The sequence below is a fragment of the Ahaetulla prasina genome, chromosome 2 (assembly GCF_028640845.1).
Source record: "Ahaetulla prasina isolate Xishuangbanna chromosome 2, ASM2864084v1, whole genome shotgun sequence".
NCBI lineage: Eukaryota > Metazoa > Chordata > Lepidosauria > Squamata > Colubridae > Ahaetulla > Ahaetulla prasina.
This window is the reverse complement of record NC_080540.1, coordinates 259,512,319-259,524,860: the sequence shown is the minus strand read 5'-3', so window position 1 is coordinate 259,524,860 and position 12,542 is coordinate 259,512,319. Positions and strand designations below refer to the sequence as shown.

Here is a 12,542-nt window from a genome sequence, read left to right as displayed (position 1 = left end):
ACTAAGAACTATAATTGGGAATTTAGACAGCTAGTTTAAGCAAGTTCACATTACTACTTCTGAAACATTTTGGGTGCCATCAGGTTACAATTTAATAACAAATTACAATTGTAAAAAGAATAATTCCAGGGACAGATTTATCTGTAAACAAAGAGCAAGTCTGGGAATTATTTAAAAAAAGGATTCCTTCTCCTGGCAGATTTCCTTGTGTCTCAGCAACTATGAAAAAAGCAGATGACAGTTTATTTATGCATATTTCAGGGGAAACGGCCCCCCTTTGCTTGATTGTATGTTACTCCTTACACAGCTTTGAGACACCACAGCACCGCCAAAACCCAACACAGCAGCAATCTTTTTACTGCCTGTCTATATATTATTTACTACCATCTCTTGTTTGATCTGAGATGTTGCAACTTGATGAGAATTTTACTGGCTTTAAATTCAAAAAGAGGGGAGAGGTGGCAAACATCCTAAAACACGGAAGGGAAAAAAAGAAATCTGGAAAAACCAGTTTATGTTATGTTATGAGCCCGAAATTAAATTAAGCCTTTCTAAGTGAAACTTCGGATCTGAGCTCGACCTGTTTCCAACCGTATTATTTGACAGCGGGGGCTCCAAACGGTGGGTAGCGGGGGGGGGGGCTGGTTCATCCGGGGGAAAAAAACGCCCCAAGGTTCTCTGGATCAGGCGCAGCCGCCCCTGAATTCAAGCCACTCGCCTAGGCCTCCTCAAGCGGGTCCTGAAGCGTTGAGAGGAGGTGGACTCGGCGGCCTCTAAACAGCCCATCCCTAAGCAGGGGAGGGGTTGCAGAAGCTGGGAAGCAGAAAATGGTTGAGGGCTGTCCCTGCCCTCGACATCGAGCCGCCGGAGCCCTTCGGCTGGGAGGGGAAGCGAGCCGAGTGGGCAGCGGACCAGCGCTCCCTCCCGAGACCGTCCTCCTGCTCCCGTCATAGGGCTTGTTATTCTGTAGGCAGCGGCGACAGCGGCTGCTGCTGCACGAAGGCTCCCTGCAGGACCGCAAAGGGCCGGCAGCCGCGTCCGCCTCGGTAACATGCAGCTGCGAGAGGAGGAGGAAGAGGAGGAGGAGCAGGCCAAGGTGTGAGGAGGAGCCGCGGCGGCCTCTGCTTCTGCTTTGTTTTGGTTTCGGACGTGGTTTTTTTTTTTTTTTGGTCTTTTCCGCCCTTTTCGTGTTTTGGCTCGCCTCGCAGGAGGAAGAAAATGGAGTCCTTCCCCAGTAGCGGTGAGTAAAAGCAGTCCCTTTTCTGGCCTTCCCGCGCGCCAGCGGTAACCTGACTCCTCCGGTCTGCTGCTGGAGGACCTCTGGTTACAGCAGAACCCTCCCGGCCCTCATGCTGCAGTTCAAGAGAGGCCAAGGCCCGGCGTCAAACTTCCTGAAATCTCAAGGCCGCGCACTTTTAAGCAGCCGCCTCTGAGGAGTCTTCCTCCCGCGCTCCCAGGTGTGTTGGGGCGAAGGTGGCCGCGCCGCCCCGTAGAAACGCCACCAAGAAAGCCTTGAAGGTAAGGTTGCTGTACGGTGACAACCTGGGAGTCACCGGTGGAAAGTTTGGGGGAAGAAGGACGTCTGTCCCCCCACCCACCCTTGCCTACCGAAAAGGTCTCGCGGGTCAAGCAGCAGGTTTTCACGGATCGCGTTTGGCTTCCTGACATGCGGGGAGAATAAACCCGACCCGTAAAGTGGTTGAGGCTGTGGAGCACAACAAATAATTTCTAAGAGGGAACTGCCGTGTAAAAAAGAGCACATGTTGATAATTGCATCCAGAAAGGCAGGGAAATCCTCCTCCTTTGGAGAGGAGGAGGGAATCTCTGTCAACAACTGTCTTTGGCTGGGAGCCAACTGCATCTCTAAATGATGTAAATTCTTTCTGACTTACTGGGTTTCTTTTTTCTTAAATATTTTCTTTCCTATTTATTGGGTTCTACAACTCAGCTTTTCTAGGGCCTGACTGGAGTGTCTAGAAGCTTATTGGAAAATGAATTTCCTCTTGAAACTGGGCCAAGAGAAGATTCTCCATTCCCAAGCAGGAATTTTAATTCAAAGATGATGGCTACTGCTGTTTAGGCAATATCAACAGAGCAATTCTCATTTGGCTTATCACGATGATAGAAATAGCAAGAACAGCTTGAATTCTTTGTGCAAGGGTTTGAACTTTATTTTATGATTAGTGAAGGTTTCATGGGGATTCAGTTCAGTAATTAGAAAATGTAAAAGCTTTAATTTTTTATATGATTAGGTATGATGATGGAGTTACAATCCATGTTATTTAGAATTTAGTTACCAGATATAATTCAATTACAGAATGCAACTGATATTTTAAAATGCAGCAGTTTAGAGACCTGGAATCTTGAAATCAATGTTACATGGAAATATCTTTTAATGCTAATCAATGAACAAAAGTTTTCGTTCATAAAGGAGATATCCTGGTAAACATATAGAAATATCTCCTAGAGGATATTCTAGAAGAGATATTCTAGTAAGTAAAAAATCAAGCTCAGCACCAAGAACCCCTCATTTCAACCTAGAGCGACAAATATTCTCCTTTATTGATAATTTACTAAGACATTTTTCAGAAATCTCAGTTTTGAGTGATCACAGAAGATTGAAGAAAGTAGGGAAAACACTACTGTTGTCTTATTTAGAATTTATTTGTGGAATAATTTGTTTAAAATAGGTGCATTCTCTTTATTCGTTTCTTACAATGAACAGTGAATATTGGTTGGGTTATTAACAATCTGTTGCATATCTTTCTCTTTTTTGTGGCAAGGTACATCCTTAAATACATTTTTTGTTTGTTTACTCATTTCTAGATTCTAAGAAGCTTCAATTGGTGTAAGCATCAAGCTAATCACTTGGATTAGAAACTAAGCAGGGTTGGTTGGCTAAACACCTGGATTAAAAACAAAGAAGGGTTGAGTGAAGTATCTATTAGAATGAGAATCCTGAGTCTATATACTAGATTGGGAAGTCTGGAAAAAATACCAGGAAAAGAAAAAGGACATACTGATGAACTCACCTCAAGGAAGGTGCAGTGATCTTTTACTATGAAACGTTAAAATTAGATTAATTAAATCCAGATTTCCAAGGGTTGAATTAGAAAAGGAGACATAGAGAAAGCCTAGTCTTCTTTGGATAAAATTGTAATCCATAAATAGATTTTTATTTGTTGACTGTAAAGGATGTCTAGGTCTTAAAATTCTTTATCTTTGAGATACAACTAAGTTCTGATTTCCAGCCAGGACTGAGTTATTTCCTTTTCACTACTGCTTTGTGATATATTCTGTGAACCAATTGGGCCTGAGGAAAAACATTGCAAGATTTTTTAAATGTCATATAACTTGAGATTATTTATTGTAATTCTTGCAAAAATAGTGTATTAGTTAATTCAAGAACAAGGAAGTTATCTGGGATTAAGGGGTTTAACATACATTGAGGTAAGAGTCAGAATTTACATGAAATAAAATTGCAGGGATTACATAAGTACATTTATATAGATAATATTCTTGCAACAGTTATATATTGATCTACTTAGATCAGAGTAGCAATCCTTTCTCTTGTCTAGAATTATAATCATAGGACTGGAAGTAATTTTATAGACCATTTAATCCAATCATCTGCCCCAGATTCCTGAGAAGTAACCATATAACCCTATTTGAAATTTCCTGGATGGGAAAGAGTATAATGTTCCTGGCAGATTTACCTGTGTTATTATAAAGAAATTCTTCCTAATATTCAATCTGAGCCTCACTTTTAATTTCACCCTGTTATCTTTTTGTCTTTATTTTCAGCTGAAAATCAAAAGATCAAAGAATATATGATCAAAGTGATAAAAAATATAAAAATGGTCTTTGTTTTTCCATTTTTCTTATTTCCACTTCTGAAGAAGCCATGAAAATTATATTAAAAAATATTCCAAAGATTTGAGTAAATTGCTCTGAAGTTTTCATTCTAGTCTATTCTGTTCTATTCTATTCTATTCTATTCCAGGGGTCTCCAACCTTGGTCCCTCAGCCAGCTCTGGGAGTTGAAGTCCACAAGTCTTAAAGGGACCAAGGTTGGAGACCCCTGTTCTATTCCATTCCATTCCATTCCATTCCATTCCCCTGGGATGCTATAACAGTCATAAATATAACTACTTTCCAAGCATCCAAATTTTGATCATATGACCATAGGGATGCTGCAAAAGTCATAAATGTGAAAAATGGTCATAAGTCACCTTTTTCAGTGCTGTTGTAACTTTGAATGGTCACTAAATGAACTGTTGAAAGACAAGGACTACCTGTATTTATTATTGTACAATAACTATTTTGGCTAGTATTTTGTGAAAAGTTTACAATTCTTGATAATTTGAGAGATCCCAAATACTGAGGTTGTAGCTAAACAGAACATGTGTCTTTCATAAGTCACTCAGCCTTTATAATTTCAAGATGTGTGGACTTCAACCACTAGACTTCCCAACGCAGCCTGGGGAATTCAGGAAGTTGAAGTCCACACATGATAAATTTGCCAAGGTGGAGAAGCACTGGTCTAAAATATGGGTAGTAGCTAAAAAGCTAGACTAACATTGGTGAGATCCAGGTTCAAGTCTACTTCAGCACTGGAAACTTACTGAGTAACTTGGCCAATAACTCTTAGCTCAATCTACTTCAGTGAGTTGTTGTTACAAAGAAAAATATTGGAAAGAGTGTTTGTATATCCCCTGAGTTCCTGGCAGAAAACTGAAATAAAAATTAGCAATTAAACCTGTTGCATTTGAGCCCCCAAAATGTTAACAAGTGGGCATATTTTAAGAATAGGCAGCATACAAATATTAGTAAATAAAGTTTGTACTATATCTATTAACATTCTGCAAGTAATACTTGCAGAAGTATATATTTTGGAGGTGTTCAATGTATATTAAATATATCTTTTATTGCATAAAGCTCATTTTAAGATACAGGAAAAAAAAGCTAATTTCATAGGCTTAAACAACCTTGCATGGATTTATTAAAACAGAGCATTCAAACTCTTCATTCAAAAGATTGTGTAAATAATTGTTATGGCAAATTGCTATTCTAATTTGATGATTTCAAATTTTATGGTACTTAGAGAAGATCTTTTTTTTCTTAGAAGTACTAAGGGAACACTTATTTTTTCTGTTTCTGGTATTTTTCTGTCTTGTGTTTTCCTATGGCCTTGATAGCAAACCTATGGCATGCATTCCAGAGGTGGCATGCACAGCCCTCTCTGCTGGCACGTGTGTTGTCGCCACAGGTCAGATCTCCGTGGCATTTCTTTTGGGAGCTGCTGTTCCCATGCAAACGATGAAACAGAAACTCACGAAAGAAAAAGATCTTACCTCTTGCTGCGCTGCTGGTTTTGGGATGCCCCATCTCCCGCTGGCCAGCTGGTCTTCAGATCTCTGCTGCACATGCATGCATGTCTGCGCATGTGCGCGCACACACCTTTCAGTTTGGGTACTTGGTGTCTAAAAGGTTAGCCATCATTGCCCTATGGCAAAAATGTGGATCAAAACACTTCACAAACATGGTAATTAAACTCATGAAAAAACCAATTAGTGTGAATATATATTTGTGAGCTCTTCTGGGAATTCATAATCCTACTTAAATCTTCAAATCTTGTTTGTAAAATAATGTAAAAACTGAACTCCTAAGAGTTCAGATTGTGTCTAGACAAATACTTTAACTAAGAAGCTCCACTTACCATGAAGCTTGTAGTTTTAAAAATAAAACCAGTGCTTTATTTATAAACCGGCTTTTTCCTCTTAGTAAATATGTGTTGGCTTAGGGACCCATAGAGCTATATTTAAAGGCTAACAGAAAGAAGAGTTGGTGAAGAAGAAATAGTTTATCTTGTAGCATCAGGGTTTTTTTTTTAAGGAATATTTTCTAAAAGTCAGGCTAGATTTCTTTTTAGCCTTTTTTAAAAGATCCTTTGGCATTTTCTGAAAGCTAGTCTTGAAGAAGCTTTTATCCATAATTGATTTTTTAATGCTATGTTTCAAGAGGCTGATGAGTGGATCCTCTGCCTTCTGCTTACTCAGGATATGATTGCTGCTCTTTGAGTGCAGTATTATTAATGGTTTTAAACTCCCATGATATGTTCATAGAATTTCAAAGAATAGATGTAGGATATAATATTTCTGAATGTTTTTTATTAATATATATTGTAATATATTTATATATAAAACATTTTTCCATCTCCCCTCCACAAATCAATTCTGCTTGGGTCGGGGGTGGTGGTGGACTAGAAGATCTACAAGGTTCCTTCCAACACTGTTAATCTGTTAATTCAGTTAATTCAGATAACTGGTTCTTTCTAATATCTTGCTATAATTCCCCATAACCAATCCATCAGTACATATGTACAGAGAATGTAGTGAGCACTTATATAAGGGGGCCGGATAGCTCAAGCTGGTAATAGCCTGTTATTAAGAACACCGAAGCCTGCAATTATTGCAGGTTCGAGCCCGGCCCAAGGTTGACTCAGCCTTCCATCCTTTATAAGGTAGGTAAAATGAGGACCCAGATTGTTGGGGGGGCAATAAGTTGACTTTGTAAAAATATACAAATAGAATGAGACTATTGCCTTACACACTGTAAGCCGCCCTGAGTCTTCGGAGAAGGGCGGGGTATAAATGTAAACAAAAAAAAAAAAAATTACAGGTATCCTAAGATCACTGAGCTTTTGGAATGAAATGCAAATATAGAAGTTTCATAAATGCAAACTGAAGTTTGCTTTTAAACTTGTTTAAAGGGATGAACCATATTATCTGTTGAAAGGCTGGGGTAGCAACTGATTTATTTGTTTGATTTCTATCTAAACTTGTGAGTGAAAGGAAACCAAAAAATGAGTTGTTCGTTAAGTTTGCAATTAATTAGGTATGCAACCTTACTTTCATTATACTGCTGCTTGACATGTTAACTATTTAAATTGAAAATATAATTTTTCTAAGCATGTCTCTCAGTTTCTGGCACAATAGAGCTTTGATTCTGGAAGTTGGTTTCTCAATTGGGATGTAAGAAAATTTATTTTTTAATTCGATAATCAGAAAAGCAGATGTGAAAAACCAAAATAGTGCAAAGATTTCGAATTTTTTATAAATATATGTCTAATAGACTTGTTATTTTTATTGTGAACTTATATAAAACATTATCCTTTGTTTGTTGCACACTAAGCAACGTTGGATATTTCAGCTGAACAAGTTGGGCAACATATGACTTGAGCCAGACACAAATCTTTTTTTGTCTGTCTTTTTAAAAGAAATAGTAACATAAATGGTGTTTTAAAAATTTTAGGTTTCAGAAACTACATGAGATATACATTATCTTTTTCTAGTTTTGACTTGTAGAGGAGGCAATGGACATATCAGGAACAGCCAGAAAAAGCACTAGTAGAATGGCAGAATGCAACATAAGCCAAAATTAAACAAGGTCTCCTCTTTTACATCAGGCCTGATCTTGTTGAATCTCATTTCCTTCCTGTTACATTTAAGAGTTAAAATGGTGGGTATTGGCTACCTCAGCTGTTCATTGCATCTGTCTGCATGGACACTTTCATTGGAATATGAATGGTTAAAGTCATATAGATGAAGCCAATTTTTATTGGTTATAGAAAGTATTTTTCAGGTAAAATATTGGGCTCAAAGTGTTTGGAAAATAAGTATCTGAGTGACAAAAATGCTGGTATACTAAACAAATTGCAAGTTGTCTGTGACACAGAATGAATTTACTTTGGAAAAATTATAATATAAAGCTTCTGCAGTACTCAACAGTAGTACATGACCACAGAAATGTTGTTACTGTTGCTGAAATCTCTGAGGTTTAATAACAAAAGTTGATGTTTTTGTGAGAAATCTTAAATTTGTACTGATGAGGAAAGATTCAGAATGGACAAAATACTAGGCACCTTAAGCTGCAGATCTTTCTATTTTATAGTTTAAAAAAGATGCAATGTAAACAACTGCTTGATGGTTAACATTTGAAATAAAGATTGTGTTCAAGTGCAGAAAGACAACTTTACTTGCCCTTGCTCGAAAGAAAGGTGGGATAGTTCTGGGAAACATTTGTTCAGTGTGTTGCCAAATCAAAAAAAATATTATATTTGAAACATTTAATTCTGATTTAGGATACAATTTTGCCAAAATAATTCTGCTGATCATTTATTTCACCTGTGCAAGATTTTCCCATTTATTTGTTAATTAAGACTAAAAGAGAGCAGTTACTTGGGGTAAGATTGTTCTTTGTTGTTGTCCATTGGAATGTGCTAAATTACAGGAACATTTTCTGGATAATGTTATCTGAGCATACCATTAAATTATCAGCATTATTTTGTCTATTAACTTTTTCCTCTATCAATTGTAATTACATAAATGATGAGATAGTAAATAATTTTCTAATTGGATTTAGATGGTATCTAGTGAAATCAAACTGAGAAAGTTTCAAGACTTTATTTGTCACATAGTAGCTGACAGAATTATTACCATATGCTTTTGCAAGTGCCTTTATGTGTTAAGAAATACAGTGGATTGACTAAGTAGTAGTGTCATTAGGAAGATGATCTAGACCAGGGGTGTCAAATTCGCAATTCGCAGGCTGGATGTGTCACATGCTGGCCACGCCCATGCCCTGTTTAGCGAAGGGGAAAAGTCATGATACGTCACGTGATGACATCGTGACGATGCGAGTTTGACACCCTTGATCTAGACTGAAACCACATTTTCATAACAGGCCATTTATTACCAAGTAAACATTTATTACCAAGGACAAATCGCTGTGCAGTTTATTATTATTCCCTAATATACATCTGTGTATATAATATATATCTGTGTATAGTCAGAACAGAGTTGTATCAGATTTCTTTGTAGTGAGAAATATGTCTTGAAAATTAGTATTCAAATCTGAGCTTAGTGGCAAAATCTCAAATTTCCTTGCTATTTATCCTTTTGACTTCACCACTTCCAGTTGATAACTACAGTGAATTTCCTACTGGTCCCAAAGATACTATACTAGTTGGAGGGTATGAGACCAGCTTCTTAGCATGTGTATAGAAATACTGTAATAGAAAATTACTGCACTGTCCCCTTTGTATTTTTAAAATGAACTGATTTGCCAAAATCCTGTAGAGATAGTTTAGTATGCCACTAAAGCTGAGGACATGGCCATGCACAACCTCCATATCTTTGTATATATTATTTCTTAAATCCTGATTGTGCTGTATCGAATATCATGAAATGCAATATGATAGCCTATTTATTTCCTCAAATGTGAGTTGAACTCTTACGATTGCAACCTCTGACTTTAGATGTCATAAGTAGGTGCTCAGATAATGTTGTGATGTACATGTGCATTTATATCCCACCAAAATTAAATCTTTTTCAGCAATGAGATAATGTTTTCATATTAGTATCAAACTTGTAGAACTCCATCCTTTAATCACTACATTGACTAAAATCATGAATTATGTTATATGTGCAATGACTAGGAAAAGAGAAGGCAGAGCCAGGAGGTGGAGTTAAGAGAGTAATCAGTCTGGAGTTGTCACATTGCTACAAGCAATCCAAATTCAGCCGCTTAAATTTAATTAACTCTTACCTAGTACCAATTTAGTATTGACCCTTAGTTGACTGGATTCTTGTATATACTGTAGGCTTCTTCTGAACTGCTTCTTAGCTGAATGTATGGTCCTGAACCTTTGCACCTGACAGTATCATTATCTAGAGAAGGATTAGCAAACTTTTTTTTAAAAAAAAAATAGAGGGCTACATTTATGGGAAATACATAATTGGTAAGATTGAAATGAATAATGGGTGGGTTCAGAGTCCTTTATGAGTGAGGATGCTTTTTATTTGACAATCTTTTTTACTTTTTCTATCATCCAGCCTTTTCTTTGCCATTGTTTCTGATTATCTTCTTCCAATCCAGTATAAAATGTAAAGGTGGATAGATACCATTTATCAAAGATTAGAAGTTATGTTCTGCAAAGGACTTCTGAAATTAGATCATGGCCTTAAGGAGCAAACTGTCTGCCCCTGATCTATAGTTTCAAAATACATATGAACTGTAAGTAGAATTTCTTAAAAGTCTGAATATAAATTTTAAAGATATGCATTGCTTATATATTAACAAGAACGTTCCTTATTCATCTTCAGAACATATGAACTAAACTGTTAATTTAATACCATGTACTTTGAAGTTCTGCAGTCTGATAGCTGTAGGTAAAACAAAGAATGTTATGCATTTGAAGTTGAAAATATGAGGAGTCTGGCATGAAGAAAAGCATTGGAATACAATCTACACGTCCTTATATTTTCATCTATTAGGATTTTGTTCTTTGATCAGCAGGAATTTTGTCACTCAAAAATCTAAACATTTAAGTTTGTAGTGCATATGTCCAATTTTATTAATTTTCTTGAATCATTCCCTTAACATGATGGACTTTTGATAATCAGGTATGAAAGACCAGTTCCACATGTGAAAATCCAATTAAACTGATTTATTGTTAAACAACATTTTTTTTTTTGAATTTATATCCCACCCTTCTCCGAAGACTCAGGGCGGCTTACACTGTGTTAAGCAATAGTCTTCATCCATTTGTATATATATATACAAAGTCAACTTTTATTGCCCCCAACAATCTGGGTCCTCATTTTACCTACCTTATAAAGGATGGAAGGCTGAGTCAACCTTGGGCCTGGTGGGACTTGAACTTGCAGTAATTGCAAGCAGCTGTGTTAATAACAGACAGACTTAGTCTGCTGAGCCACCAGAGGCCCATTATGCACAGGAGTCTTCTCAATTAATGGTTAGCACCTGCCTGGAGTTAGATAAGGTCCACAGAATTCAAGAGGAGCAGGTTCTATTTAGTGTGCTTATAAGAATTCTAGGCAGATCCCTCTTTTTAACTCTACTCCCCAGGTTCTGTTACTCCTCTTACATTTGGGTTCAACTCAAAAAAAGTATATAGGCAATATAAATTAAAAGCTTGTATTTAAATAAGAAAAATAGGTGATTTTTGTAACATTGTGTACAGTTCTAAAAATAAATTAAGCATTCACAGATTTGAGGATACTTGGAGAAGGTATTTGTATGAGGAACAACTGAAAGATTGAAGATTGTTCAGCCTTAAAAAGAGAAGCTCAAAGGGAGATATGTTAGTGTCCTCTAAATATTTAAAAAGCTATCATGTAGATAATGGAGCAAGATCATTTTCTGTTATTTCAAGGCAGGATTAGAATCCCAGAGGGGAAATTGTAAAAGAAAGAGATTTTGGTGAAACATTAAGGGAAATGTCTTAAAGGTCAGAACAAGTGTCAGTGAAACAGACTATTATTCTGGATGATGGGTTTTTGCTGTCTAGCAGTCCTAAGCAGATGTTGAGCAGGAAATAGGACCAAATAAAAAAAATTCCTTTTTACTATTTATTATTTTATAAAGTTATACTGTGTGCTTATATTTCTGATAGAAAGACAGAAAATATTCTTGTGATTAAAGGATGGGAAATTGTGACTGATACACTGGTATGGGCTTTCACAGCCAACATTTGTTGGGCTTCAGGGTTTAGTGAACGTGCTGGTCTAGACCAGTGGTCGCCAACTGGTGATCCGTGGACCACAGGTGGTCCATGAAAATATTTTGGTGGTCCCCAGAAAAAATATTTGCATTTTTTTATATTGCACTAAATCAGGGGTCCTCAAACTATGGTCCTTGGGACGGATATGTGCAATGAATGCTTGTGTTGCTGCAGAGAGTCTCCCCCTTCGGGATCTTTTTGTGTGGATCGGAGGGGGGGCAGAAATTCCGACTTGGGGTCTGCTTCAGCCTCCTGGTTTGGGGCTTTGGGCGAAGGCTGGTGGCATAGAGCCGGAGGGCCCTGTTTTAGTGGGACTTCATCATGGCCTGGAACTGGCTGACCATCTCAGCCCACTGAACTGCCAGGCACCGGTAACTGGCCTTGCACTCCCGCAGGTCTTCCCTCTGCTTGGAAAGCCTATGCTCGTAGTCCTCAGTGAGGTGCTTCTCTGAGCCTCCTTCTCACTCAATCCAATTTGAACTGTGCCAGCTCTTTCTCGTGGTGGCTGCTTAGCTCCAGCAACTGCTTCCCGTTGGAGCCCTAAAGAGCTTGGGCGGGCAGGCGAGGAGTAGCAAGTAGAGGCTGAAAAGGTGCCCCTTAACGTGAGTGACATTGAGTTGGCCATGCCCACCCAGTCACATGAACACCTTGCCACGCCCACCCATCCGGTCATTAGGCAGATCATATTAGTGGTCCATGGGATTTAAAATTATAAATTTAGTGGTCCCTGAGATCCAGAAGGTTGGTGACCCCGGTCTAGACAATAGATTTGCTGATATTTTGTTAACAGCTGTGGCTGGCATCTTCAAAGCCAAGGGAGGACTATCTCTGTTCAGTAGCCATGGTCTGTGTAATGGATAACCTTGCCTCTGAAGATCTTCAACCATAGTTGCCAGTAAAATGTCAGGAAATCTATTGTTCAGACCATATTCAATCCTGAAGGCTAACACTGCAC

The 12,542-nt window shown here is 37.9% G+C and overlaps 1 protein-coding gene across 3 annotated transcripts in view; it reads left to right on the top strand.

Annotated features, from left to right (window-relative positions):
* The first annotated feature begins 600 nt into the window (after positions 1 to 600).
* Positions 601 to 12,542, top strand: part of LNPEP (leucyl and cystinyl aminopeptidase) — a 45,902-nt gene continuing 33,960 nt past the window's right edge. Inside the window, exon 1 of one of the 3 annotated variants that reach the window (XM_058168008.1) lies at positions 601 to 621. Coding sequence is in view for 1 of the 3 variants with exons in the window: in XM_058168006.1 (XP_058023989.1) it covers positions 1,219 to 1,240 (22 nt within the window). In the remaining 2 variants the exon portion in view is untranslated. Of the gene's footprint in view, positions 622 to 656; positions 1,241 to 1,297; positions 1,519 to 12,542 lie in introns of those variants that run through there. The other 2 variants (XM_058168006.1, XM_058168007.1) reach the window with 2 other exon arrangements.